General features: G+C 38.4%; 1 protein-coding gene across 5 annotated transcripts in view; it reads right to left on the reverse strand.

Moving 5' to 3' along the window:
• Positions 1-26,447, reverse strand: part of OSBPL3 (oxysterol binding protein like 3) — an 86,797-nt gene that overhangs the window by 38,097 nt on the left and 22,253 nt on the right. For 3 of the 5 annotated variants that reach the window (XM_077176161.1, XM_077176157.1, XM_077176165.1), the window contains 4 exons: positions 7,393-7,635; positions 959-1,078; positions 704-757; positions 379-492 (listed from right to left, as the gene is read on the reverse strand). In XM_077176161.1, the coding sequence (XP_077032276.1) occupies positions 379-492; positions 704-757; positions 959-1,078; positions 7,393-7,485 (381 nt within the window). In that variant the 5' untranslated portion in view covers positions 7,486-7,635. The remainder of the gene's footprint in view (positions 1-378; positions 493-703; positions 758-958; positions 1,079-7,392; positions 7,636-26,447) is intronic. The other 2 variants (XM_077176172.1, XM_054634504.2) reach the window with 1 other exon arrangement.

Consider the following 26,447-nt stretch of genomic DNA (forward strand, 5'->3'; position numbering starts at 1 on the left):
TAATTACAAACAGAAATTTGATTTTCTTGATGTGTTTCAAAACAATTTATTCTGCATGTATAAATCCTCATACTTGACCACAGAAAACACGTCTTATAGATAAGACAAGGATGAAGGTACTGAAAATAAAAGCACTTATGCAAGAAATGAAAAAAGCACTGCTAAACATGAGGCTTCTGTTCAGAACAGGGTTACTGATTCTGGGCCCTAAAACAGTGCAATAAGACCTCTTCTGTTATTAAGTGCAAACTAATCTGATGAGACTAAAAAATTATTAGTGCAATTGAGAAACCTCTTGCTATTAAAAAAAAGTGCTCCAACCTACACAGCTAATGGCAGTAGTTTGGGAGCAAGGTTACAACAATCTTGAAGACCTACCTTCAGGTGGTATATCTGCTCCTCTGTATCCAAATCTATACATTTTGTTGATTTCTTTACAGACATGACAGAAAGTCCAACATCAATACAGCCATGAAGTTTTCCTCTCTCTATCTGCAAAAAAGTAAAAGGTAAAAAACCCACAATCACTCCAGATGAAAGCAAAAGGATAAATATTACCTGCTGAAATCAGCATTTCTTCCCCTCTCAACCTACTGTTTAGAACTACTGAAAACTCTATTTGTCATTGCCAACAGTAGGGAATTTTTGTTATTTTGGATACTGGTTACTTTGTAATGGCCTTAAAAGGTTTCAGATCACTTACATCAGCTCGGCATTTAGAATACTTCAAAATCCCTCTGTCCAAAAAGAAGTATCTCTGTAACAGAAATGTAGAGAATTAAAACCAAACAAAACACACACAAAAAGAAAAAGCCACAATCATAAAAATAGCACAAACACATCCTCTCTGCTTCCATTTCTCTGGGGAACACATTCTCTGCTTTTATGTAACCTTTTTGTCACAAAACCACACCAAATAAGTCCCACTCAAGCTTTCAGATGCACATTCCTTTCCTACCTTGTGCCAGCCTTTCAGAGGCCATTTCCTCTTTTTCAGCAAGCAGCCCTCCTGCTTCTGTGGCTCCTGGGTACAATTCATTGCTCCCCGGAGTCCTTCTACAATTTCCCAGCTGTCCTGCTTAAACAGAAAATCCAAATGTAGATCTTATTTCTTCCAAATAACTGAATTTTTAAGAGAGAGTCAAGAAGAAGAAGGCTATAAGAAAAAAAGACAAAACCCAATTGACATTGAAATATAACCAAGGTTCCATCTCGACATTTCGTTATGTATCATCAGAGATAAGGTTCTTTTTAATTTTGATAGAAACAATACCACTAAACAAAACATAATTTTTATGACATCATCCTTCATTGAATTTTATATGTATCTTTTCCTGCATGTACATACACACAGTGCATGACCATAGCATAGTCACAATTTAGCAAAAACCTTTTGTCATCAGAGACAGAAAATGCCCTACGTTAAAAGGATAGGGTTTGTAGGTTATGAAGCAAAAAATAAGACACTAAAAATGAAGATCTTTTCTCTATAAAACTCTTTTGTCTATACTCAGTAACTCAAGGTTTTTGGTTTTCAAATTGCTGTGAATTGCAGCCTTCCTAAGGAAAAAAAAAAAATCAAACTAAACTAAAAACAATATAAAAAGCCAGGGAAGTACCGTGAGGAATATGACATAAAGGGAAACTACAAGAAAAACAGAAGTCACCCTTCATCAGATAAAACTAATTAAAAGCCAGGAACTCTTAAATGAAAGACCCTACAGCAACAAACCAGAAGAGTCTAAATCTCACAGTATTTTTATTGCTTTTATTTATGGAACAACTACAAATGACAATGAGTAACATGAGTTTCAAGGTTTCTGATGAGAGATCTCATGAATTATTTATTGCCAGGACTTGGCAGATGCAGCATTATAAATAACTGAGAGGAAATGGTATGTGCTAGTACCATCCCCTTAGATTTGAAAGAGAGAAAGAATACTTTAATGCATAGAGTATAATAAGAAAAAAGGACTAGTATGAAGTGCATTAGGGAGAAGAGAACTATTCTAGGTAGGTAAGTACTCATGGTGCTCCCTGTAAGATACATAGGGAAGTATTCCCAAAAAGAGCTTGGCTGCCTCAAAAAAAGACAAACCAAAAACTTAAAAAGAAAAATGAAATGAAATTTAAAAAAAATCAGCAAGTGTGCTAGCTGTCCTAATTTATCAATCTTCAGAATCCTTAAAATTCATCTCTATAAACCCAGGAAAAAAATGACATCAGGTAATATGCTCATTACTTGTGTAATAAGGCATTACAAGGAAGTCAACTTTGAAAAGGTATCTAATAATTCCACCACACTATTGGTGGCACTCCATTATTTCTGTTATTTTCCTTGTGCCTCATTTAATAGAACAAACTGGTAAGCTTCTCTGCTTTCCTGCTTGGAGTTTAGTCTGCCAACACTCACCCACAATGAGCCACAAGCAGTGGAAATGTGGGGCTGGGCAGCTCCTGTCAACCAACACCCTACAGACCATCCAGTGATGTTGTACTACCTCAACACATGTCACAAGTGCAGTTGTCCTAACCAAAATTTTTATGAGGGAATACATTTTGTCATATAATTCTAATTAAGAACTAACAGCTACAGCTGTGAGATTAAGAAAAATGTTGTGTTAGTGGTTCTGTTTCTTTCTTCTTGAAAGTAGCCAGAAAAACTTAGAAGCTGCTTTGCCCAAATACCAAGCAAACTATTTCTCTTGTCATGCCAAAATATATTAAACTGCAGTACCCAAGCACTGAGAATTAATCTGGTAGTGGTGAACAGTGGATCTTTTTCAATATTCTAGTGTTGTACCTAATGAAAGAACTTTCTCCAGTTTTGGGATCAAGTTTTCACAGAGTTTGGTTAGGCATAAACACAGTATATCATTGATTGCAGGAGACAAGCAGAAATTTCATCTCAATCAAGGAACTTTTACAGCATCATCGATCATCTTGGTTTGGAAGGGACCTTACAAGATCACCCAGTTCCAACCTCCCTGCCATGGGCAGGGACACCTTCCTCTAGATCAGGTTGCTCAGAGCCCCATCCAGCCTGGCACTGAACACTTCCAGGGCTGGGGCATCCACAAGTTCTCTGAGCAGCCTTCAGTGGTCTCACAACTTTCACAGTAAAAATCTCCTAACAGCTAATCTAAATCTCCCTTCTTTCAGTTCAAGACCAATCCTGTCTGTCCTATCACTATGTAAAAAATCCTTCTCAGTCTTTTTTATATGTTCCATTAAGTACTCAAAAAGGCTGCAATGAGTCACCATGGAGCCTCATCTTTCTTAAGGATAAGCTTAGAAAGAAAGGGACTCCTGAAATGAGACAGACCCATGATACTGCATGGGTGAGGTGAAAAGAATCAGCTAAGAAATAGCTCAGCCAATTACACTCATCTGGAATAAACACAGTGTTAATAGTTTTGATCAGAATACAAATTTTTAAAAATTCTTTTTAGTACAGAATACAATGTTCCCTGCATTAGAACTCCAATTTTGCCTGAACCTCTCCTGCAGTCCAGACACAAGGTGTCTCTCACATTCCTGCAGGAAAATCATATTTATTACAGTTCTCCAGGTGAGCAATGTATCCTAGAGTGTGCCTTCTCAAATAAAAGGTGTGAAAATGGGAAGAAAATCTGAAGTGGAAGCACTGCTTCCCCTCAAGCAGGCTTGACATCCTGCCAAATCTCAGGTAGAAGGCAAGTCTGCTACTCATCTCTCTACCCTGGGAACCTCACACTTCAATTGTCAGCTGTACATAAAGGTGGCTGAGTTGAAATAGAAATGGATCCTCTTAAAAGCTCACAGAATTAACAGTTTGGGGACCTGCTGGATACATGTGAGGTGGCATGATGGATTAAGAGAACCTGGTCCTCTTCCATATACATCCTTCCAGATGAATCCAACCTTTCCCACCTGAACAAACTCTCACATTTTTCAAAAACACTGCTGCTGTGACTGGTTTTGCTTTTCCACCAGACCCTACAGATCTTGACCAGGTTTTTTTGTATTGTGAGAGATCTGACACCTCACTGAATGAGGAAAAAGCATCAGCTGGCTATTCCTGGGAGCAGCTGCAGAAGTGAAAGAAAACTGCTTACTCTCTAAAATGAAGGCAAATGAATCAGGCTGGTCGATTATCATCTCTACTCATCCCTCTGAAACAGCAGAGGAGCAAACTGGAGACAAAGGATTTCCTGAAAGCATTCAAATTATACTCCCTTTTGCTTATTCTTACCCCACAATAGGGAACTGAAAGAGATAGCCCAAAACATGGCACTAACTTGAAAAAAAAACAACAGCACCCCCCAAAAAAACCCCCAAAACTCCCAGATGAATGGCATTAACAATTCTAGCATAAGTCTCCTGTCTAGATTGGTTGTGTTTTAAGACTATGATGCTACAAAAGATTTTTGCATCATTATCTGGGCCAAAATCTACCCAAAATTATCAACACTGTATTTGCTGCCCAGGAAGACATTTCACCTGAGGCTAAGGGAGGAACAAAATCTTTACTTTTCTCAGGTCTAGAGGTGCTCATTTCAGATAGGCACTGAAAAGTTCCCCTGTACACGTTCCTTGGTGCATACTCAGTCTATGGCTGAGGAAAAAACCCATAGATTTTGGTCTTCAGAGATATGTCCATTAGTAGGTAAATGTATTCATTTTCTTAGTTTAATATAATAAAAGCCTTCTCATTTTCTGCAACATTCTGCACCATACTGCTCCTTAAGGCAAATTATTTCAGGGGAAAGTATGAAGTAATGATTCTGAATGGCTCCCAGACTGATGCTTGCAGTTGCAGCTCCCTGAAGGAAACAGATGACAGTGTCACACTCTCTTTCAGTGCAAAATGCAGTCAGTTGGACCAAATATTTTAAACTGCCAAAAATAGAAACCTACTTTGTGGAAGATAAGGGTTGGCATCAGCTGCAACTAAGGCATTTGTTACGGTTCATAAAATTGGCAGAAATTATTTCGTTTTCTTTTATGGAACATGAGGTTTTTTAAAACAGTTCTCCTGTCACAAAGTTTTTCCCTGGTGGATATATTTTAAAAGTTAGTTTTAACATATTAGATTTAAAAATAACTAGCACAAAATACCTTCTTTTGATCACAGGTCAATTTAAATTTAAGGAAGGTCAACACCAGTTTTCTTTCCTCACAAAACTGAATTTGAGTTGTGTCTCTGTGGAAGAGATCCCTTTCCATAACTGAAGGAGAGGGGAACAGTAAAGCAAAGAGGTGGGAAGTGGCAGTAGCCTCCAACTTTCCACAGGGCTTCAAAGTGAAGGTGAATTTAGTGGAAGAGGATTAAGTGTTCACCTGTTCAGTTCACACAGCAGTTGGGCAGGAAACGGGCACCAAATGCAGCAAAGGAAGGAGTGGATCCCTCAAAGTCCTGCAGCCCTGCTTAAGCCAACTCCTTTCTGCATCACAGGAGTCATGCTCCCCACAAACAGCCCTCTACCATGGAACTAAACTTCAGCAGACACAGCAGCCTGGCACTACTGTGCTTCCATATCCCAGCCTCAGGTCACCTGTTTGGTGCTGGCACACACCAGCAATAAAGTCTGTGTGTAGCAAATCCAGAGAGGCTCAGAATTCAGATCCTGCTATTTTTTGGGGCAAATTTCACCCTGCTTCAACTCTTCTTCCCCCCACTATTTTCAGATCTTCTTTCTGCTTAATCAGATTCAAAGAAGTACTGCATCAGAGCAGCAGCACAGAGAAAAGCACCCTCAGGAAGATCTGTCACTAACCCACGAGCCATGAGCACAAGGGATGCAAGTGTTTGAAGGAGGAATAAGGAGCCCTCCATGGAGCTGGAACATGAAGACAAGAATATCAAAATCATAGCATGTCACTCCCTAACCTGCACAGCACCTGGCAACATCATTTAAACTTTCAGGATACTATTAATAAAAAAAGTATCAGTAACAGTGTTACATCCCACTATTCTACCAGGATTTTGAAACAAACACCAAAACAAATCCAAACAAATGAGCAAAAGCTCCTGAAGGTTATTGTACATGTGGTCCTTTTTTGATTAGGGGATTCTTAACCATTTCATACAACTTTAGATGGTTGTTGTTGTCTTAATGGAACACCTAAAGTATTGTCATTTAAACTAATACACAGATGGAAAGGGCAAATAAATGGCATTATTATGGTTCCTTATATTGGCTGTACTAGACAGCAGTGAATTTAGTCATACTCATGTAAATCCTATTATTTAAATAATAAATGATAACACTTGATAGACACGAACTGTTGAACAGACAATACAAATCTTTTAAAATATACTTTTCAAAGGTAATCTCATATGGAGGATATAAAAAATAGTATTGCAGAAAAACAAAAAAGACATCCTGAGAGGAAGGATTTTATTGTTCAGTAATGCACAGCATTTCTCACAAGTGCAGCACTTTAAAAGTCATAAATTGTTCAGACATTTGTCTGCCTTGCCAACTGTATGAGCAGGGCCAGAAGTCCTAGAAGAGCAGGTGCTGCTTCAAAACACAGCTGAGGGCTCCAAAGCTTTTGGGGGATTGGGATGCTCAATTCCAATTAAAATATCTGCCTGAGGCAGCTTCCAAGAGCTCCACTAAGCCAGCACTTGTACAGATAAAAGTTTATGCTGAGCACTTTGCTCATGACTCTGCAAACATGGATTGAGCACATTTAAGTTTGATTCTCAGTGCAGCTGCAGGTCAGCATTTCTTGCCCACAAATGAAGCCTTCTTCAGCAGCCTCACCTGTCAGGTGCAAACACTTGCAGATAGGTCTTTTAAAACTGAGAGGTTTACAGAAAACAGAAGCAACCTTCTTAGCAGGAAACAAAGCAACCTTGACATTTGGCACGCAGAAGCATCATGTTACACAAATGCTCATTTTGCTATCTGCAGCTCTACAGCAACACCCAGCACAAGTGGGCATTCAAAGAAGCCCTGTGTCAGGTTCATGAAAAATGAATTATCTTTCACACATCCATGCACACCTTTCCTTGGAAACTTGAAATAAAAAACAGAGCAGTTATACAATATTCTACCACAAAAGTACTGCCTAACAGAAAAGATTTGGTATTTCAGGATCAAACCACTGAGACCAAGATGCAACAGCAGCTCTATTTTACTATAAAGACACCATACATACAATAAGATAGAAATCAAAATTCACTGTAAGCATTCCAGTTTTACACATGCCTGCTATTCAGTAATATGTGTTTAATGTATTTGACTCAAAACAAGATGCTATCAACAAAAAAAGAGAGAGGAAAGCAAAAAAGTGATGAAATAAAACAAGCATCAGGAAAACAAGGTTTAAGAGATTTGCAGGTATCCAAGAAAAACACAGCCACTCTTAGCAATGCTTTCAGCTTGGTGAAAAAAGTACCTGTCGACTTCCCTGCTTGGAGGAGCAGCTGCTAGTACTTCTTGAAGGAGACAACATCTTCTGGGATGCACCAAAGTTTTTTTCTTCACTCATGATCCAATACTATTTGTGTCACATAAGCTCACTTAGAACACCATTAAAAGGTAATTTGGAAAATGTGTTGGAAGACTCCTCAATGAAACACCAAACTCATCCTTTATCCAAATGCAGTCCAGTGGCATGATCTGTACCCCACGGAAGCTCCTAAAAAGGAAAAGAAAAAAAAAAAGCCAAGAAGTTGTCAGATGCTGTCTCTTGCTGCCACATTCTAGCATGAGTTATAATAAAGCCTTTGGTTAACACAAGCTGAGCACATAACTATATTTTATAAGAAATAAATTGAACGACCACTTTAAGATAAATTTGAAAGTCTCAAAAAGGAATAATATAAATTTTGAATCCTAAAAACATTTTAATTGTTGCTATTTATTCAGAGGACAAAGTACAGTATCGAGCACCTTTTTACAGATTTAAATTAATTTTAAATATTAATAAAAACTCACAAGAAAGTCATAAATATCTATATGAAATAGCCCAAAATAGATCCAAAGTAAGAGCCAAGCATCCAATAAAATGCCGCCAAAAAAATGATGGTGTAATTAAATAAATGTCTCTTTTTCTCTGTTCCTTGATAATTTAAACAACTAAGCATGGATTCATGTTATAAGGAAAAAAACCCCTCTACATAAAAGAGTAATTCCTAAAACTAGTGAGCATGAAAACTTAGCTGTCTAGAGCTGTGCATGAGCACTTTTACCTGTAATCAGCAAGCTCTATCTACTGTCACATCAGTTGTCTCAGCAAGTGACTGGAAGAATAATTACCAGTCTGTTTAATAACAGTGCTCCCTGCAGCACATGCAAATACAAGCCATGCCAGGAACTCCAGTAATGGAGTCCCACGTGGGTAAAAGCTGTCATGGTAACTGAATACTTTTTAAAAAAACCCAAAAAACCAAAACACAAACGAACAGGGGACATTACAAAAGAGTGATGCTTTCCAAAACTTGAGGTGGAAATATAAATTGTCTATCACTTCAAATTTTATTGCCTCAGGCAATGAATTCACAATTAGGAAGAGTCCAAGAACAATCAGTGATAGAAGTAAGGAAGTTTCCACAGAGAGAAGAGAGATTTTATTGCTGAAACAGGAAGGCACTACTTCACAATTCCCTCACTTACACTGTGAACAACAGTCCTGAGCTGGGATCAGTGATTATTGAAGTTTGCCATTCATTTTTTCCTTGAAGAGCCTTAAATTCTATTCTGAGAGCAGCAGTAGTCTCAGATCCCTAGTAAAATATTTTGTTCATCTTAAGAATTCATTTTCCTTAAAAACAAAACAAAAATACATCAAAAGCCACAGACAAGAAAAACCAACCAGCACACAAAATTAAAACCAGGTGCTATATTTCAGATGAAGACAGCACTCTGCAGCAGAAAACCTCTCTCCCTGCAGCTGTAGTCTGAAGTATCCATCTTCTGAACAGAAACCTTTTCCAATCTACAGTGCTTTCTGGCAATGTAGTTTGCTGTAACATTTCAATCAACATGCCCTCTTTTCACCTGAAACACAATGGCATTTACTTTACCTAGTTAGAAGTACTCTGTACCCTCCAGAACAAATCTGTTCTACAGCCCCAGCCTCCACAAGTGAGGTGAGAAATCAGCTCTCCTGGGGTTCTTCCAGGAGTGAAGATGAGTCAGCTTGGTAAATATTCCAGGAACCATCACAGAGCTACAAAGACAGTGAGCACAATGAAGGCCAAAATAAACCCCAGAACAGCAACGTGGCAAGCAAGGTCTCTGTGATTTGGGCCCAACATATGGACTTGAGACTGAAGTTATGACTGAGATTAGGAGCAGTGCATTTTGGAGAAGTCCTATCTGGAAGATAAATCTGTGTGGCATTTTATTAAGAACAAGTACTTCAACAGGTTTAGATTTATTTCCATTTTCTTTTTAAAGCAGGTTAGAATAGAAGCATCTCAGGTTTTTTACTGTGGAGTAAATATAAAGGGTAGCTTTCTACTTTACTTGCAAGCTCCATTCAGCAAAAGAGTTTAATGGTAACGTCTGTATTTACAAGAACAGAAACACTCCTCCTGTAAATTCATTGTTCAGATACCCCCTTGAAACTAGGCAGCAAGTGTTCTGCTTCTGAGCAAACACACTTTGCTCAGATAAATCCCTGTTCTCTTCCCTGCTCTAGTTGAGAATGAGCACCTTCATCTTTCACTGGTGACTATCTGGCATTTTGGCAGTGATTGGCAGAGCTCATGGCAAGAAACAGGCTCTGATTTGCAGCAAAAACTACCAGAAACTTTTGCAGCAAAAAGCACTGGGTATACCTCCAGGACACACTAAATTTAAAATATACAATGTCCTTTGCTTGTTCAAACACACAGCACAATAGTTGTGATGTCCTAGAAGTGTCAAATAACCCAAAAAAACCCCTAGAGGTCTCTTGGACTTCAGCACAGAGAGAAGCCACATAATCACAGGAATCTTTCTATCATCCTGTTTCTGGTGTGGAGTGTAAATGAACTCCAGGTTTGGCTACACCAATGTTTTAGGGCAGAGCAGAGGGGGCTTCCTCTGCAGATCTCCCCTAAGAACAAGGTCTGCACTGCAGGGCAGTCTTGGAACATGGAAGCCAAATCCCTTTTGGATTAAATGTGCTGCAGGACTGCATCCAGTGCTCAAAGCACAACACCTGACTAGAGCTAGTGCTGAGGAGTCTTATGCAGGGGCTGATGTTAGGTCTTCTTCCTAAGTGATTGACTACAAGGATCCAGTTTTACTGCACTGCTCCACTTGCTAACATTGACGTCAGAGACACTAAGAAAGTACTTAAGATCTCCTACAGCAATGTCATTTGTCCTTTTGGAATCAAAAAGAGAGTGATGGGCAGGTTTCCAGAATTCAAATGAGCTGAAGATGACTCACTACCTAACAAGAGGTGCTTGAACAAGGAGCAGGTGACAGGTGAGGTAAATCTGGTAGAGCATACCTGAAGTATTTTGTCAGTCTACTTCTAAAGTGGGGTTTTTGAATTCTCCTTTATTCCTTCAAATAAGTTACTGCATGGGCTGGATGAAAGGCTTTTCTTACCAGCCCTGAAGAATTCAGGAGTGAAAAATGTGTCCTCTCTCCGAAGTGGTTTATTCTATTGGTGTTTCCCAGTAATTTAACTTATTACCTTGAGACTTCCAGATTTGAGCATGAAAAAGTGTATGTGAATAACTATCATGGCCCCAAATCCTCTCTAAAAACTGCTGTGTATTCCAGCAACAATTTTGAGCTCCTTTTAAAAAATTCTCTTCAAGTTTAGAAGAGAAAAAAGAAAACTGTGGCTGCCCTTGAACAATAACTCACTTATTCTTCTGGAAAGGTGAGAAAAAACTGATCCTGCATCCCAACTTGACTGCTTTTAGCAGTAGTGACTGGGCCTTTCTGGGGCAAATGATATTTTGCAATACCTGTGGAAATTAAGGTCACCAGGTACAAAAGCAATTACAACTTTAAAGCAAGCATAAAAAGCAGTGTTATGCTAATGAAGCAAAGACTGCAACTAAAATTGATTTTTAAGGTCATCATAATACAATTGCTTCAGATTCATTAAAATTTGCTCCTTTCCATGCCACAGGATGGCTTTAGAACTGTATTTGTTCCCACATTTCTCTGGAGCACACAGGGCCACTTTTGTCTATTCAACAAAGACAACTCAAAGGTGTGAGGCTGAGGCAAATCCAAATAAATTTAGGACAGTAATTTTCACAAGTGCTAAGTATTGCCCTAATTCTTTTCTATAAAGCCAACAGCTGCAAAAGTAGGGCAAGAGTACCTCTGCAAATGACCTCACCAGGTGCATTTTGAAGAATTAAAAATACATGAGTATCAAATATTGGTCAGAGATTCTACACCATAAGATGATAAACAGCATTATTTCTACTTATCATCTGCTACTAAGAGCCTTATCATTCTATAGCAATTAAAGATAATGTAAACATATGATAATATGTAAAACAGGAATACAATTCTTTTTTTTTAAAGAAGTACCATCCCAGGTTGTCCTCAAACCTTCAAGATTGCACAGGTTCAAAGCAGCCTTGCAGTATCATTTAATCTCTCACAACTCTGAAAACAATAAGCTTACAGCAAAATCAAAGATTTTTCACACCTCACAAAAGAAGAGAAGGGAAATTCAGAAAAAAATTACGTATAACTGCAGTAAAAAAAATCAACATTGTGCAATTATTTTTGCCACGGTTCTGGAGGAAAAGCAAAGCCTTAACAGCTGCTTCAAAGCTGATTCAGCAGTGAAGGAACACTAGAGACTTTGAGAAGCAAAACTGGAAGTGTACATCTCATTCTGTAGTCAATTAAGGTTTTTTGGATAGAAGAATAGTAACAACATAAAGCCTGATGAGAGTCAGGTGGATACAGCAAGCATGGAACTGAGCAATCCAAATCAGAGTCACAAGCAATGTTGAGTGACTTTTCACAGGATTAACAAAGACTTTGTGCTGAAACCTTTGCTCTGCAGCTATTATTAAATTACATTCACTCACATCTGCCTGGATAAACAAAGCAATAGTCTTTTCCTAGTATTGCTTTCATGTCTCTCTCAGTTATAGTTCAATGTGCTAGCTTTAATCTATCCCAGTGTCTTATCTGGCTCAAAATAGGAAAGAATTATTTATAGGCTACAGGTACACCACATACAACTATGGGAGATATCTTTCCAAGGCAGGTATTTGCTGTTCCTCAATTACTGTAAGATTCACACTACTGAAGGTCAAAGCACATGAATCCTGTTCTGTTACTGGCTATTCTCTTTACTAAAGAAAACTTGCAGAGACAAACACAAAGCAGTTTAAAACAACTCTTACTTATAGGTTATTAAACCTATCTTTGAAAGCACAGGTTCAAACATCTTAGGGATACTAACAATAACAGGAAACACTTCAGAACTGCCTTCCATCAGATAAGTGCTCACCCAAATCACAACTTCTCTTCAGCAGATGTTTTCATCAGCCATGAAAAAATGCTACTTGGAAGCAGTCTGTGATGCAAAGGAACAGTTCCTTCTAACCTGTCTCCTTAAGGAGGCTTTTGTAGTAATTTAATCATGCTATGTCACTGACCTAAAAGAGGAAAATTTAGTTCAAAGAAAACTCTCCTAATTGTCTAATCAAGAGAGACAGACAGAGAGGGAGAGGGAAAAAGCTAGACAAACAACAAACATACTACATTTAACGAGAGATTGCTTATCATCTATAATGTTCATCACTTGATGAAAGAAAATCCTGTATGTTCCAGTGAACAGAAAGCAAAAAAACTCCAAAACCACAGAAATGGAAAACAAACCACAAAACAAAACCCCAAAAACAATCCAGTAGAATACATCCCAAGAAAGACATCAAAGAACATGCTTCAATGTCAAGTCTAATTAGACCTTCTGGAAGCAAAGCAAATATTTGCTGTTTCACTAATAAGTCAATCCTTGCATTATAGATATCCAAGATAATTCAATCCTTACATTATAAAAATCTTATTTAAATTTAGAAACAGGTCATTCAGCATCCTGAAATATGAGTGCATATAAAAATACCACCTTTTCCTCACATCTGCCACAGAAATTGACTATAATATTGCACATGACATGATTCATTTTAAATGCATACTCTTGACACTGTTTCCATCCCCCCAAGGAGATCTGTGATAAATTGCACTTGTACCAAAAACCCAAACTTACTGGGTATATAAACTAGATAGACATGTTAAAAGTCTTGATGACAAGTGATATAGAAAATACACCTGGTAATAGCAGTATTTTTACAGTAATTAGTCAGCTGTCTTACTACCTTTTCCACCCAACTTTCAATCACAGTTGAGAATCAGAACTAACAGGTCTAACCTAGCCCACAGTCAGGTCCTAAATGATTAATATTCTTCTTCTCTCCCTGTGCCTTTCAGGAGGAGTCCTGCCAAGGGCTTGCCTGAGCTCAGGGCTCAGCAGCCTGACCGAGGGAGCTGCACGTCCAGCTCTTGGCATGGCTCAACAGCTCACCAGTCAGCCAAAAGCTGGGGGACCACCAGAAACAACTTGGGACCCACTAAAAGAGGCGTCCACAGTCTCCCTGCCAAGAGGGTGGAGCACAAAACAGCAGCTCCTGAGCTGGGATCAAACCCTGAGCTGGGATCAGGTGCACTGTACACCACAGGGCTAACACCACACCAGGAGCAGGTCTGTTTGCACTGAACTGCTGCTCGGCTAGGGAAACCTCACAAAAGATGATCAGGCAACAGAAAAGAGAGAGACAAGCTTATTATCAGCTTCAGTAAGGAAAAGAACAGGCACATGGTATCACTTTACAGCCTGTACTAAAAACCTTGGAAAGGCCCATCTCTTAGTGATAACATCCCTGAGTGGGAAACATTTGGCAGGAGCTTGCTTGTCTTTCATTTTTCTGCTCTTACTACTCAAAGCTTTGCTTTGTTCACTGAAACAAAGATATTTCACTGTGCCCTGAGGCCTATTCCTTTTCAAAACTGCAGTCACTATTGCTAAAGTGTTACTGAAATACACAGTGTTTGTTGTCCTGGATTCAGTTTTGATAGGCACAATGTTAGCTCTGGAAATATCTGTCGGTCTGCCAGCATGTAGTAGATCAAGATCTTAAGACAGAACTGTCTGCACATCAAGCAAAAGACACCACTTTTCTGTCAAATCATTGAAAGCATCAGTGTAACTTTGAATCAGACTGGCTCTTTGTGACCTCATGAACTGCATAATGTAGTGAGATGCATAAGTCCATAAAACAATATATTTTATTAAACCAGCTGACATTAATTGGTTTAACTATGGAGAAAGAAACACAAACTGAGTCACCTCTGGTTTCGAGTAGAATGGCAAATAGAAATACTGAAGAGTTTTGGTGGCCCAGGCATGATCCTCACCAAAGCCTGAAGGAAAATATCATCAGGGTGCTATGACCAGCAAACACACTATATATCCTTTATCTCTTAGCAGGAGAGCTAGCACTCATTAAAGAGTGGCAGGATCCAACAAAGCAGGATGCTGTTTTGTCCTCTTTGATGTGCTCTTTTACCTTTCATACTTTGGCATCATCTACTTTCTAAATTAAAAAAAAACAAATGAACTAAACCATGAAAAACATCAAACAAAAAAACACCAAATGAACCAAACAAAAATTTTAATCCCCCACTAAGAAACCTGTTCTTCTATGATATATGGGAATTGTCATTTGTCCTGTATATCACTAATTGCTAAAAGAAAAAGGGTACAAAGGAACCAGCACTTCCCTTTGAGAATGTTTCATATTTTTCCTTTGTAAGCAGGCCTATTACCTCAAAATTTAAATCTTATTAACTTTAATAACTGTGGTAACAAGATTCAGTTCTTCCTAGGATGCATGGAAATTTGTTTACACATTTTATACAGTGCAATGATGACGAGCTATAAAAATCTTGTATTTCCTCTTGATCAACTTAATGTAACTTTAGAGGCTTCTGTCTCTAGGTCCACTCCAGGACACCTTTTTCAGTGTACTTTACAACATTAGCATTTATACATGTAGCACTACAGCTTTCTTTTAAATATTATTTAGATTTTTTTTTTTCCAGAAGGTCTTTCATATTAAGAGAGCTGAAAACCACAAAAGAGATGTGTGGTGCTCTGAACAAGGGCAGGTAGTTGCCAGCAGATCAGTGTTAACTCTAACACCACCTTAGGTGAGAGGTCACTAATTTCTTAATACTGTGTTTCTAAACACACAATGTGCAAACAAATATCAGCACTTTAGAAATGCATTGTGGGAAATAATAACATATAAAGTATCCTGAGAAGAATTAGTACTACAAGTGCTAAGTAATTTTATTATTAATGCCAAAAGGTAGGAGTTGGCTAATTCCAAGTTTTCAATTAAAAAAAAGAAACAAACCAAAAGCCAGCATGAAGGAAAAAAGTATATAGAGAACCATAGAATCAAATGGCTTAGGCTTGAAGGGACCTTAAAGATCACCCAGTTCCAACTTCCCTGCCATGGGCAGGGACATCTTCTCTAGACCAGGTTGCTCAAAGCTTCATCCAGCCTGGCACTGAACACTGCCAGGGTTGGAACACACACAGTTTCTCAGGGCAGCCTGTGCCAGTGCCTCACCACCCTCACAGAATTTCTTCTGAATATCTAATCTACATCTTTCACAGAAATGTGTTCATTTAAAATACAAATTAAAACTGTTAAGGCTTTAGCAGGAGCTCCTCCAGGACAGACAGGAGGATGCCTGCAGCTGTCCTTTTCCCTGGAAACACACGACCCACATACATGTATGCAGGTGACAGGCACCACGAGTCACAGATGCCAGAACCACACTCTTGGAAGATTCTGTATCACATCTGCTCTTAAATCCATTCATATTTATGCTTGTAATGAACACCTTGACAATGGGAACCAGGAAAGCGGTTCCACGGATCAAGTTTTCTGCAACATTATCTTCGTGGTATAGGGAAAAGATGAACTGAAAGAGACCAAGAAGCAGAGAGATGCAAGATGTGGGAATTCAGATTATAAATCTGAATGACTCCATTCAATGTTTTGCCTAATTAATAAGAAATGGGAAAGTATCAATCACAACAGCTGGGTGAGACAAAAAAAGATGCAGGCCAGAAGTGAGGGTCTCTGACTGGTTAACAGGGCAGCTCTTGAACAGGGAAGAACCATACAGGGGATCCCCTCCCCACCTCAAATGATGCAACCCCACCACCATGTCCTCCAGTTCTGAAATGCTGGAGGGGAAGTCAAATCCAACTAGGGTTACCACAAAGGCTCAACTTGGATTGAGCTGGTAAGGGAACTTCTGCCCTCAAAAAAGGAAGAAACTAAACACAAAGCTGCAGAAGTTGCAAACCTGTATTTGGGAAGATCAGAACGTCCATCTCAGAGTGAGTGACTTCATGTCAGATCTTGCCCTGTCTCTGCCTAGCTACAAGGGTACAAAATCTAAAAGCAAGTTCAGAGATTAGCCAAAAAAAGTAGTAATGTAACTATTACAGACAGCCCAGAACAAGGAAGACCCAAAGAGTTTGAATGCACTAAGTTTGTTTATACAAGTCTGCTACAATGTGATATCCCAATGTAAAAATATGTCCTGTTGCCAGCAATAGAGCTCAGAGTTAATACAAAGCTGCTGAGAACTTTTGTGGGTCTCAGTAGCAGCTCAGAGTGCCTCCACTGATGGGTTAGAGCTCAAAATCATATTAACTTTCAAATCTGCCAAAGTAATTAAGGAAATTCTTGCTCCCAAGCAATTTGTTACTGTCCTTTCCTGGAGATCAGTAGATTCCCCGACAAAAAATAAACAAATACAAAACTAAAAAAATCACAGGAGCCCTCCCTTCTCCACTTCAGTAGAGCAAGATTTTTGTCACAGCAAGTAGTTCACACACTTTGCTTTGGGATGGTCATAACCAGCTGGTGGCCAAGAAAGTGGAAGTACTGTTATTTTCAATTGATCCAGACAGTTCTGCCCCCAGTTTTACATTTAGATTCTGGTTAGTGCAAGCTAGCAACTATCTATTTGGATTTAATTAAATACAAATTAAATACCCCATGATTAAAAAAAGCTTTAGCTATGCTCTGATTCTCAAGTATTTTTAGAGGTTTAAAAGATGGAAGGTTTTAATTAGGATGCCTCAGCAATATGAGAGAATGAATAATTTACACAGAAATTTACTGGAGCTCAGTGAAAGAGTGGTACAATTAACTATCCATATTTTTTATTTCTAAGTAGTAAATAATTTTTTAGTTCAGCCCCAGTCACTGCAAGCAGGCCATAGAGATGGCAGACAACAACATGAAGAGTTTTGTAATATGTACAGTCCAACATTTTGGTTGCTTCATAGCATTCTTGAGGTTGGTTGTACTTGAAGAGCAACCATCAAGCTGGATTTTAATTATAGGCTATAAAACCAGAAATAAACATAAGTTTTCACAAGTGATGTAGATTCTCCTTAAACAGCTAAATATTAGAGTTCCACCAGTCATTGCCTTCTCTCTCTACTCTCCTTCCAATCCTCCATCAGTTCTGTGTTAGTTTTTAAGCTGCTGACATATGGCACTGGCTCTGCTAGACCATCAGGACTTGCAACACAAACAAATCAAAGCTGTGGTTAATCTGGATAGCGCATAAAGTGAGTTCTGACAATACTTAACAAGTCTTATTTCATGCAACTCTCTTGATGAATTTCTGAAAAGGAAAGTAGAACAAAGCAATTTCTTAGAGGAAGACATTAAAAGGTTCAGGGTTTTTAATAAAAGTGTCTAAAATTACTAAAACATCAACATATGAAGTTGCAGGAAACAATACTGCAAGCTATTTTCCTAACAGATGGCACTCACGCCTACTTCACCCATGCTGACCTACATTTTTTTTCCTTAACTTTTACTAATATTAATCTTTCATTGAATATGTTTTTTACAATTTTGCCACCAAGTAATACTTTTAGCATTAAAGGTTTGAGATACTTATTCAAGAACATACTTATAATAATATAAAATATAGAATCCATAAAGGAGGAAAACACCTTTACAAAGCCCAGGACATAAAATTTGACTTCTGACATAAAATTGTCTTCTCAAAGGCTGTTCAATATTGAAACTCTATTCAGAAAGTTTTCATCCAGCCTTGACTGGAAAACATGACATTTGCAGACATTAAAGTATTGTCATAACTCACACTGCCTTGTAGAAAAAAATACACCTGTGCAATACAGGCAGTTCAACCAGAACCATTGAACTGATTTTCATTCTATTGTTCTACATGTTTAATTGTAAAAAGGTAGAAAAATTAAATGCATGTAGAAAATGAGGAGCTGGAGGAGAAATGTGAAAAAAATTACAGTGAATGGTAATTTAAGTAAAAAACCCCTAAGATTTCCATACAAAAATGCACCCAATTATTTCTCCTAACATGTTATACTCTTTTTGAGATCACATCATAAAATATGTCAAAAAACCCAAAAATCTTTAGTGTTGTTACACCAAAATAGCAAGGATTTACATGCAACATCCCATTAAAAATAAATATGGGAATGGCCAATGGCAGTTGGAAGTATGACATTTGGAGAAGTTACATTATCAGCACGTGAAGTTTGAATCTTCTCTTCTGTACTCAAAAAATAAGAAAACCAATCCACGGTCTGTTCTAGCTGCAAACAAACAAGGTGGCCACGGGAGCTGGCAGTGCCCCAGCTCCTATTTCAGGCTCTTCTCTAACCTGTTGACTCACCTGACTGCTCACCAGCCCCATGATATCCCTCATTATAATCATCTTCCAGAGGAGGACACTCACACTAACAGTGGGAATAATAAAAGAGGTGCTGTTGAAACTCTTCCCATATGGTTCCCACCCAGGGTGAGAGCAAAAAATTGTTCTCTAGAGTGATTTTACAATACCAGTTAGGCAGATCACAGTGAGGGTGATCACTGCTTCAAGTCACTATTTAACTATAAAACACAGTGACAAAACAAGCAGGAGCCCCTGCCAGCCTCCAGCATCACAAGAGATGATTTTGGGAATAGACTGCCTAACCATGTTGAATGGGTATCACACTTTTAAGAGGTGAAAGAAAGTACAGTACAACACAAAGCACTTCCTGGAGACCTGATGCTGTATTCCAAATGGTCATTTTGGCCAACTGAATTAAAATACTACTAGAGCCACATGACAGTTCATTTCTGAAGTGTATACAAAAAATGTAAATAATCTATATTTGTGTCAAGTACAAAAAAGTTACTGAATTACTCGGAGAAGAATACTCTGATCCCTCTCCTTATGTTTTTCTCTCTTTAGCATATTAGGTTTTTGCAAAAGGGTTTTGAAAAGGGGACAAATGGTAGCCACATGCCAGGATGATTTTGGGAATAGTTTGCTTACCAAGCTGAATGAGTATCACGCTTTTAAAAGGTGTGAAAGCTGATTGCATCTTCATGCTTCCTAAAACAGCCACCCTAAGGTGAAGTTCATTTAGACCCAAACCTGCAGTAAAAGCTTTCACACTTCACATTTTTCTTTCACATAAATGATAGCATTCCCAGAAATACAAATTCTGACCTATTACTAATGGCCAATCTAGTCAAAATTTCAGTATTATTCCCAAAATTGGAATGTAAATTTGCTTCTACTCCCCATGGCATTCAGCAACTAATTCTGACAAGTCTGTTATTTGTTCTTACAGATTGTCCATACAAATCCAGCATACAGTGCTTTAAAATAATTAAAGCTTCCAATAAATGCTGCTGCCTTGTGCACAGGCATCTGATTTTATATTAATTTTGCCTGCAGACTTCACAAATTGCTCAGAGTTCACATCTCCTTTTACCAGTCTGAACAGCTCAATTTCTCTCTGTCTTCGTCCCTGCCCCATTGCCCATGCCAGGGATACTTTTCTGGAGCTAGGTGAGGACATGGAAAAAGCATTAGGCATTTGGAAGTTAAAACCAGCAGCTTAACCACCTTACACAGTAAATCTAAGGAGCTTAAACTCACCAACAAGTGCAGGAATTGTCAAGTTGGATGCTATGCATTAAGCATGAGAAAGTAAATACATGTGACAAATGCATTACTTCCCCTGTGAACATAATGATTCTCAGTTAACATATCTAAATTAAGTCACACATTAGTTATGTCTGAAGAGAGCAGAGTGACAATTAACATTTTGTACATAAGCAAACACTGTTTTTTAGATTCAGAACCACTTTCAGAGATGCTGCAGGCCTGATTTTTCTTCAGCTGAGCAAACAGAGAGACATTATTCCAACAACATAAATGAACCTTCATGTGCCCATGGACAGAAACAGGGTATTTCACAGGTAGCAAATTAAATAAATCAGGTGAAAGCAAACAGTCCAAACTGAGTTGCCACAATTTATCCAAAACCACTGAACAGTCCTCCATTTGATCTTCCTTTTAACATACTGAACCAGAACTTCTTTGCAACTGCTAACTTAAATAAGTAAGTAGGAACAATGCTAGTTTTCACAATTTCAGGTTACTGTGAAATTCAAACACATGCAGTCAGATGGATGCTTTTGTGACAGCAATAAAATATTCTTTATAAAGGAAAATACATCTTCCTTACCCGGACTTTCTATCATGTTAATCCTTGTTCACTGCTGTCTAATGAGAAGAATTTTACTAATTGTCATTTGTGGCAGTAGCAGCTTGATGCCACAAGGCCAAAAGGCAATTAAAGGTCACTGCCTATTAGATTACACCAGACTGATGGCAGCACATTTGGAAGCAAAGGCAGAAGCCCCTGAGCCCTGACTCACTGCAGAGACTCAGATCTGGACAGTTTGCTCAGCACCTGCATGGCTGGGCCTTCTGAGCTGGCCCCTGAGCTCAGGTCAATCAGCCTGCCATCTGCCTCAGGTGGGCACTCTGGAGGACTGCAGACTTTCTCTCTACCAAATACACCTTCACCAGCTCTGTTCCATCCATCAGGCTAAGAACTTCTGCTGCACTTTCCATAGCAAACCCCATAATTCTTGGTGATCACAAAACTGTTTCATTTCCAATACCTATGCAAAGTATAGGTATATTGATATATTGGTATATTGCATATTGATACTCATGTTTTCTATATATGCATCTGAAGTATACTAGCACCTTCTTCAAGTGTTAATGATCCCTTTTTAATCAAGTCTTAATATGCACATTTATTTTCTCTATGACAGTGCCTTTGTGTTTTAAATGCACACATCATATCGAGCGCATTACAGTCAGATTTCTGGGCTATAAGTTAAATGAAATGTGATGCATAGTTATGTAACTGAAAAAAAATCCATGAATTTATCTTCCCACAAGTGACAACTGAATCACAGAATACTCTGAGTTGGAAGGGACCCACAAGGATCATTGAGTCCAAGTCTGCAGTGAATAGCCTGTAGAGCACAGCTGGAGCATCCCACACAGAGCCAGCCACCCAGGCATGCTATCAGTGGTTCCTCATTTCTTACAAGATACTGTCAGAAGGGCCTCCAGCCTAAAGCCACAATCCCATTTCAGAAGTATTGCACAAGTTCTGTGAGCCCACAGGGGACACACTGCAGCAGCTGAGGATGAACTGCAGCCCGTGGAAAGCAGGAACTCCTGGGGCAGTGCCTCCCATGGCAGGGACCCCACCCTGGGGCAGGGCAAGAGTGGGGAGTCCTTCCCCTGGGGAGAAAAGAGCAGCAGAGACAACGTGGGATGATGTGACTCCAGCCCTCATTCCCCACTCCCTGCTCACTGGGAGTAGATTTGGAGGTTGAGCCCAGAAAGAAGGGAGGGGTGAAGGGAAGGTGTTTTAAGATTTGGGTTTATTTCTCATTATTCCATATTTGATAGGCATTAAATTACATTCATTTCCCTCAGTCAAGGCTGTTTTGCCCAAGACAGCAATTGCTGAGTGATCTCTCTGTGTCCTTATCTTGACCCATGAGCCTTCCACTGTATTTTCTCTGTCCCATCCAGCTGAGGGGAGTGACAGGGTGGCTTAGGTGGTGCCAACCCACCACACAGCCATTGTGGCAGCCCCTGCACCCTGGTTACCTGCACTTCTTTACCAAGGATTTTGCAAAGACAAGATAGACTGAGACTTCCCAACTTGCAGGGGAAGCTAGTTGCAGCAGGAGATGCTGAATCATGCCTTTAACAGCTGTCACTTAGCCAGCACCACCTCTTAATTAGTGCCTTCTTTTAGATTTCCTCAATAGCTATATGGAACCAAAAAAAAAAAAACCACAAAACAACAAAAAGAGGAAAAAAAGGCAACCCAGCAAACAAAAACCCGACAATTCTAGTCAAAACATAAACCACATGTAAAAATGCTAAAGGTGAAGTATAAACTATAATTTGTGTAAGATAAAACAAACAGCCAATTACAGGCATAGAAAATGTTTATTTTATACTACCCTCATGACAAATCAAAATCCATTGAACTTTTAAGTTCTAGATTTTACAGCCTGTCTCACTCCATAGAGTGGAAAATCCAATTTCCTTCAGAGTCCCAAAGCTTGAACTAAATGATGAATGCTTATCCTATTTCTCCTGAAACAAAGGTTTTCCCTCAAAAGCTGCTGGCCAGATGCTGAATGGTATTAAGGGTACAACTATAAACTAAGCTTTTCTTAGGGTACATTTTACTTTGCTAACCACTTGTTACTATCATCTTGTCCAGTGGTGGCAAAAAAAAAAAAAAGCAAGCAGGTAGTGGCATTTGACTCATCACAATGTGTGTTAGAAACAACATTAACAGTTGAAATGTTTAGAAGCAAAAAAATGCCCATTAAAAGTTGGCATTAAAAAACTAATTACACACAAAGGGACAGGGCCATTCTCCAGTCCTCCTTGTCATCACCAACACCAAATTCCATTGGTGTCCCTCAGCCAGAAACACACAGCTTTTTCACTGTCACCACAGTGAGTACTGCTGCCTCTGGACCATTCAAGCAGCTGAGAGATTTCTGCCTTTTAGCTAATGTAAGTGTCCCCAAGAACTAAAATAATTTCTTTTTGGATGATTTGACAGCTTGTTAGAAGTTCCAAACAAATGCTGTGCTACAGAAAGACTAGTGTCAACATTTTGATTAATCCTTTATTATTAGACTTCTAAAGTAGAATAATAACTTGAATTTATTTGATTTTTCTGAAAGCATAATTCCTGCTTTATGTTTAAAATAAAATACAGCTTGAAGTATCTTCCAGCACACCTGTGGACACTCAACAAATTATTCAGATATTTAAGCACTGGAAGTAAAAAACTCCAGGGGACAAACACACCATGGGCAGAACTTAAGGGAAAAAAAAAAAGAAAATTTTTCCTACTTCTCAAGGTAAAGTATCATATGAAATCTGGTCTTAGATCAAAAACTTTTCCTTTTCTCTAATAACTTGCCATCCTCCAAAAATACAGCAGCAGAGCCCAGGTCTCCTCCAGACCAGAAGACAGAGAAGTCACCTGGACTTCTCTGAAGGGAAGAGCAGTGAAAGTCACAGTAAACCATGCTGTTGCACTGAAGGCTTCTTAAAGCTTTTTCATCATTTTATTTTATCACCATCATTTTATCACCAATTTATTTTTATCCTTACTCTGATGCTCACTATTGTGAGCATCCAGGTTACCAGAGAGTGTGTTTTACTCCTTGTCAGGTAACACCTTTCCTGGATTTCTCTCAGAATGTTAATGTTCTTGAAACATAAGCTGATGTGAGAATGTACTTCTCTTCTGAAAAGTTCTTGCTATGCACATGTCTCCACAACAGACATTTTGTGAGATGCATAAAGTTGGGTAAGTTAAAGAAACTCATTAAACAAATACTCCAGATTTTACATTTTCATAAAAACATCTCTGTTTATTCATCACTATTGATAATTATACTTCACCAGGTTTGATCATTTTTCATCCCTCTTATATGGTTTGATAAGAAGCACAACAAAAAAATCTGTGACATTACATTCTTGGGCAAGTACACAGGGACAAAATTTAAACACATTAATGTAAGAGAAGTCCACTGATTGAAACTGAAAAAGCCACTCAGCTTTATACATGTAGCTCAAAAAAATTATACTGTTAACATTTTACTCAGTCTTTAATCTTTATTTCTCCTTGAGAAGTGACTACTTCAATAATCATAATGTTTTTCTGCTTAGTAGGAAGTCTTTTCCAGCCTAAGGTAACAATTTCATTTTCATTTTGTCTTGAAGTACCTGGTGCTATGAGAACCTGCCTTATGAACTAAAACAAGAACATGACCTTTTCTCTGAAGCAATGTGAGTATAAGGCATACAAACTAGGAATCAGTGAATAAGCAGCAGTGACTAGAGGCCAAAGCCATCCCTCATTCACTATTACACATGGCAGCACTGGGGGTTCAGTCTCACATCCTCATCACCACACCAGAGGAGCCCACCACCAACAACAGCAACCTTCTCTTCCACCCTCCTGCATTTCTCTTGCACACAAGAGCCCTGAAGCTATACAGCTGTTGGTCATAATTAATTTCAAAGGCCACCTTTGAAACATGACAAACCTTCTGCCTTCTGATGTATCTGTGGCTTTATTTCTATTATTTCGTTATTATTATTTCTTTATTTTCTTCTTCAGCTGACAAATTATTTACAAATTATTTACAAATAATTAAAAATAATTGTATTGTACAAATAATTTTACAAATAAATTAACAGAGTCTACATAAACAAAGACAGGAAAAATGTACCCCATCTTTTTTCAAAAAGATAAGGCTGGCAGAAGCACACGTTCAAGCATATACTAAAAGACAGAGATGGTCTGTTAAAACTACTCTTAAAAGAACAGGCAAGTTCTTTTGGCTTTTCCAAGCAAAAAATTATGTACATCCGAGGATTGAGTTCATGAAAAGTGCATGCTTCTGCTCAGTGAGGGTGTGATGAAAACATTCTCACTGGTGTAGGAATATGGACTATCTGTATCACTTTCTGTAAGCAAAATGCAGAATCTCACTTCATAAAATCCTCACTGTAATGTCAGTAAGAAGGCAACTTGTTCCCACTGCTAAAATGGGAAGGGTGACCCAGCTGATTGTCTCTGGAACAACCAGACACACAGTAGTTGCTACTTTTCTCTGCATTTAAGCTTAAGGAATCTAAAGTTTCTATAACAGGAGACAAGACTCATGATCTCCTAAGTTACTTTTGGCTATGCTAATTAGCTATTTCTAGCACTTAAAGTTCATGGTCTCTGCCAAAGTAGGAAGCAGTAACTGTTAAAAAGACCTGAATTTTCATGTGTGTGGCATTCTCCCTTAACCCAGGGAGAATGGTCTGTCACCGTGGCACCACAGGGCTGAGGAGCTCACAACCTTGGCACACCACCTCAAGCCAAACATCAGCTTGACACATTTGGCACAAGCAACAATTTGCCCTAAAAGATGCATTTAATAATATCCTGCTGCCTTAATGAAATTGTGATGTATATTTCATTCACCTTTTTGTAATTTCACAGTTTTTTTCTACTGAAACAAGTCTTAAAAAATTACTTTATTCTGAGATTGTATGAAATCAGCAGTCTTCCTGTTTCAAACAGTTCCTCTGTCTAAGCAGGTGTTTTCTGTTTTAGACCAAAGTATCTATGAATAAAACTAAAAGATACAAATTATACTTTCATGAGGTAGATAACCTGCTTATTCACCTCTTCCAATCACAGATGCAATCCATTATACTCAGCTGTAACAGTTTGTTTTGGTCTTAAAAAATAACAAAACTGATTTGTTTCAATAGCCACTAGTGAGACAAGAAGTTAACAAACAGCCTTTTTCATCCCTTCTTCACATTTTTTTGGAGGAGGTTTACCTATGCTACTATTCACTGGACAAGTTAGTACAAATACTCATAGCTAATTCCAAAAGAAACACATATGAGAGAAGTGGCTTCAATTTAGAGTCCTGAGCTTGTACACAAAAGCTAGGGTTGTACATTTGTTATTTTTGCATTTACAAGCATATGCATGCTAAGATTTGGCCTCTTTTTCCTTCAGAGGAAGTACTAAATAACATATTTTAACAAAGAATTTTATTCTGTATGAAGAGGTTTTCATATAACACTATTAGTAAAGAGCAATAGACAGCACTGAGCTGCTGATATTCAGCTTAAAAAGTAAAATTAAATACCTTTCAAAAGTGAGATAAAACCAAAGATTCAATGTACATAATATTTGTACTAAAGAACTCAGCTTGGAATTTTAGGTTGGCAAAACTAACAGAAAATACCAACATAGAACAGAATACACAAAGTTTCCATTAAGTTTCTTTTAAAAAAAATTATGTGGACTAAGGATCACTTCTTTCACTATATTTTCCTATATTCAGGAGAGCAGTAAAGAATTCCTCTAAAGGCTCAGTGACATATGGAAGTTGCTTCTGTAACAGCCATGGATTCAATATTCAAGCTTGTAAAAATGAATTTAAATAG

This window comes from Agelaius phoeniceus, chromosome 1 (genome assembly GCF_051311805.1).
Source record: "Agelaius phoeniceus isolate bAgePho1 chromosome 1, bAgePho1.hap1, whole genome shotgun sequence".
Classification (NCBI taxonomy): Eukaryota; Metazoa; Chordata; class Aves; order Passeriformes; family Icteridae; genus Agelaius; species Agelaius phoeniceus.